This window comes from Nothoprocta perdicaria, unplaced genomic scaffold (genome assembly GCF_003342845.1).
Source record: "Nothoprocta perdicaria isolate Ctin4 unplaced genomic scaffold, notPer1 scaffold_480, whole genome shotgun sequence".
NCBI classification, from domain to species: Eukaryota; Metazoa; Chordata; class Aves; order Tinamiformes; family Tinamidae; genus Nothoprocta; species Nothoprocta perdicaria.
Genome location: NW_020455733.1, coordinates 11814 through 15706, shown reverse-complemented (window position 1 = coordinate 15706; position 3893 = coordinate 11814). Strand labels below are relative to the sequence as shown.

The 3893-nt window shown below is 72.9% G+C and overlaps 2 protein-coding genes across 2 annotated transcripts in view; both read left to right on the top strand.

Moving 5' to 3' along the window:
- The first annotated feature begins 5 nt into the window (after positions 1-5).
- CCDC142 (coiled-coil domain containing 142) lies at positions 6-2788 on the top strand. The gene is made up of 9 exons (XM_026047169.1): positions 6-669; positions 736-822; positions 1158-1334; positions 1408-1571; positions 1639-1773; positions 1848-1962; positions 2047-2224; positions 2290-2501; positions 2577-2788. The coding sequence occupies exons 1-9, from the start codon at positions 6-8 to the stop codon at positions 2786-2788; spliced, it is 1944 nt and encodes a 647-aa protein (XP_025902954.1).
- Positions 2789-3525: 737 nt separating this feature from the next.
- The window catches only part of LOC112954026 (programmed cell death protein 4-like), a 6603-nt gene continuing 6235 nt past the window's right edge, over positions 3526-3893 (top strand). The window contains exon 1 of the mRNA XM_026047168.1: positions 3526-3553. Within this exon, the coding sequence (XP_025902953.1) occupies positions 3526-3553 (28 nt within the window). The remainder of the gene's footprint in view (positions 3554-3893) is intronic.

Here is a 3893-nt window from a genome sequence, read left to right as displayed (position 1 = left end):
CGCACATGCAGCGCGCGCTGCAGCTGCTGGCGCTGCAGGCGCTGCGGCTGCTGGAGGCCCGCGCCGAGGCGGCGCTGCGGGTCCTGGCGCACGGCCCCGCGCCACCCGCGCTGCTCGACGACCTCTTCCAGGGCCTGGACATCTACAACCGCGTGGCGGCCGAGCTGGCGCCGCAGGCGGGCGCCGCGCCGCAGCCCTTCCCTGCGCTGCAGCCCTTCCCCGCGCCGCGCGTGCTGGCCCTGCTAGCGGCCAAGCGCGGCCGGCTGGCGGCGCGGCGCCTGCAGCGGCTGCTGTGGCCACGTGGAGCAGCGCTGCAGCCCGTGGTGCCCTGGACAGAGGCTGCGGCGCAGGCAGCACCGCGGGGCGTCCCCGAGGAGCTGCACGCGATGTGCCACGAGGAGCAGCAGGTCGCGCAGCGCGTGCTGGGCGCGCTGGTGGCCACGGCCGGCAGCCTGTGGCAGCCCGCACGGGCGCCGGGCGGCTGCAAGGCCGTGCGCTGGCTGGACGGGTGCCACGCGGCGGCCGGCGCCGCGTTGGCCACGCAGTACGTGCCGCTGTACTGGGAGGCGGCGGGCGCCGCGCTGCGCCGTGCTGTGGAGGCACCAGCAACTGGTGGCACCGCGGCGGCCGCGGGGCCCGTGCAGGAGCTGGCCCAGGCGCTGGCACACGGTAGGTGCAGGGTGGGACGGTGGCGGGGCCGGGGTTCTGGCAGCCCCTCACCCTGCGCCCCCGCAGCCCAAGTGCCCCCCGCCTGCGAGGAGGAGCTGCGGCGGCTCTGCCTGCGCCTGTTCTGCTGCAGCGTCTGTGCCGCCTGGGACCAGGGTGAGTGCCGGCTGCTGCAGCACCGCGGGGCTGCATGGACCCACCGGCAGGGTGGCGGGATGGATGGGGCTGCCGGAGGGAGACGGCAGCGGGAATACGGTGGGATGGATGGGGCTGCGGGATGCAGCTGGCAATGGGAGCACAGCAAGAAGGATGGGGCTGCAGGAGGGAGCCGTGGCAGGTCCAGAAGGGCTCCAGGATGGTGTGTGCCATGGGAGAGCAGGGTGCTCCCTGAGGGCTCCGGGACGCAGCCGCGGGTCTGGACGGGCTCCGGGAGCAGCAGCTCCACGTGGCTCTGGGCTGGCACCACTCACTCCTGCCCGTGTTTCCCACAGGCTTCACGCGGGCGCTGGGCTCGGCACTGTCGGACAAGTGCAGCGCGGAAGCAGAGGCGCCGCAGGGCGGGACCGCGGCGGTGGCGCAGAGCAGGACGGCGCGGCTGCTGCAGCAGCTCTACCCCGCGCTGGCCTTCGCCCTGCGCCGCCTGCAGCCGCAGCCCGACGCGACTGACGGTGAGCACCCCGTGCCCCCCGTGTACCCCATGGCCCCATGGCCACGGTGGCAGCGTCGCTCTGTCCCCACCAGCTCCCCCCGGAATCCTGGGCCCCCCTGGACCGCAGCTGCAGCTGCTGGGCCGCTGTGTGGCCACAGTGCAGGCGGCCGGCGCCTGGCTCACGGGCAAAGCCTACCAGTACCTGGCGGCCTGGGCCCTGCGCCCCTTCCTGCTCGTCACGCAGGGCGACCTGCAGGCAAGTGCGCGGCGCGCGGGGCCGAGCGGGGCCGAGCGCGCCCGGCCTCACCGCGCTGCCCCTGCAGCTGCTGAGGGCCGAGACGGACGAGCTGGCGGCGCTGGTGGCCACGGCATTCCCGGCGCCGGGGCCCCACGAGCTGCTCGCGCACCAGGAGCAGCAGCTTTGCCAGCAGGTGCACGTGGCGGCCGCCGGCATCCAGGTAGAGACGTGCAGAGCGCAGCGCGGCGCAGCGGGCGCATGGCTGTGCCGCCACCGTGCGCGCTCTGCCCGCAGCGCTTCTCGGCCGACGTGCTGCGGCTCTTCTGCACCGACTGCAAGCGCATGGCGGCCGAGATCTTCGAGCAGACCATGCCGCTGGGCAAGCACTGGCGCCTGGGCCTGCGCCCCGGTATGTGGCGGGTGGCAGCGGCGCCGAGCCCCGCGCACGGCCCCGGTGCAGCCGCACGGTACTGAGGCGGCGCCGCTGCCGCAGAGCTGCCCAGCAGCCCGAGCGAGTACGCGGCGGCCGCGGCGCACATGGTGCTGGGGCAGGTGCTGCAGGGCGCCCAGCTGCTGCCGCGCGACGCGCAGGCGCCCACGCTAGCGCGCGTCACCACCGCCTTCGCCGAGGCCTGGATGGACCACATCCTCGCGCGGAAGATCAAGTTCAGGTGCCGCTCGGGGGGCGGCGGCGGCGGGGCCGCGGGGGGCGGCCGCGCTGAGCCTGTCCCTGCAGCCTGCAGGGAGCCCTGCAGCTGCAGCAGGACTTCGCGCTGCTGCGGGAGCTGCTGCAGTCGGAGCGCTACGGGCTGGCGCCCGAGAGCCGGCGCGCGCTGCTCTCGCTGCGCGTCTTCCAGCAGATGGACGGCGCCATCCTGTGCCTGCTGCAGCAGCCGGCGGGCGCCGCGGCGCTGCCCGCGCACACGTGGCAGTCGCTGCGCCGCTGCTGTGAGTGCCGGGGGCCGGGGCGCTGCAGCACCGCGGCCGGTCCCGGTGCCACCTCACGCCGCCTCCCGTCCGCAGGCTCGACGGCCGGTGCGCGTGCACGGGACCTCGGCAGCGGCAGCCTGGACAGCCTGCGCAGCGCGGCGGGCGGCGCGGGGGGGCCGCCGTGCGCCGGCCCCCAGCCCTACGTGTGCGGCAGCCAGCAGCAGTGGCTGGCGCTGCGGCTGCACGGCCCGCGGCGCTGGCGCGTGCCCGGCCTGCCCTGCGTGGCCCGCGCCCCCGAGCCGTGAGCCCTGGGCAAATAAAGCGGTGCCCGTCCTGGCTCCCGGCTCCTCCTTGGCTCTGCCGCAGGCTCCAGGCAATCTCTTCCCGGTGCCACTTCCTGCAGGCTGCTCCTGCTTCCCACAGGCTATTCCCATACACAGTGTCAGTTCCCACAGGCCATTCCCAGCGCTGGTCCCAGTTCCCACAGGCTGTTCTTAGTTCCAGTTGACACAGCAATTCCAAGTCTCCATCTCATTACCTGCAGGCTTTTCCCGCGAGTCTTTCCCAGTTCCAGTCCACGTTCCCACAGCCAGATCCCAGTCCCAGTTCCCATCGGCTGTTCCAATCCCTTGTTCCTGTTCCTTGTTCCCGATTCCTGTTCCCACGGGGTATTCCCAGTCCTCATTCCTGTGTGCTGTTCCTCCTCCTTGCCATTCCCAGTGCCAATCCCTGTTCCCCATCCTGATGCTGGTCCTTCCTCACACATGCTGTTCCCAGCCCCATTGCCTGTCCCCATTCCCGTGGGCTGTTCCTGGTGCCAGTCCCTGTTCCCGCAGGCTGTTCCTGATCCCGGCACTGGTTCCTGTGGGCTCCTCCCCATCTTCATTCCCACAGGCTGTTCCTGGTGCCGGTTCCTGCAGGGTATTCCCGGTATCAGTTCCTGTGGACCGTGTGTGCACATTCCCCATCTCAGTGCCGGTTCCCGTGGGCTGATCCCGATCCCGGTGCCAGTTCCCGTGGGCTGATCCCAATCCTGGTCCCCATGGACCGATCCCGATCCCCTGTGGACCGTGTGTGCACATTCCCCATCTCGGTGCCGATTCCTGTGGGCTGATCCCGGTGCCGATTCCCCTGGGCTGATCCCGATCCCGGTGCCCGTTCCCACGGGCTGTTCCCGTACGCACAGACGCCGTTGCTGCACGAAACGCAGCCAAACGGCAGCGGCGGCGGCTGCCCCGGCCCGGCCTGACCGAGCTCCCGCCGCCGCCAGCGGCCCCCGCGGCGGCGCCTCCCCGGTACCGGTGCCGGTGCCGGTGTCGGTGCCGGTGCGGGGGGACTACGGCTCCCATGATGCTGCCGCCGCCGGTCACTTCCTCCGCGCGGCGGGGCGGGGTCGGGCCGAGCCGCGCG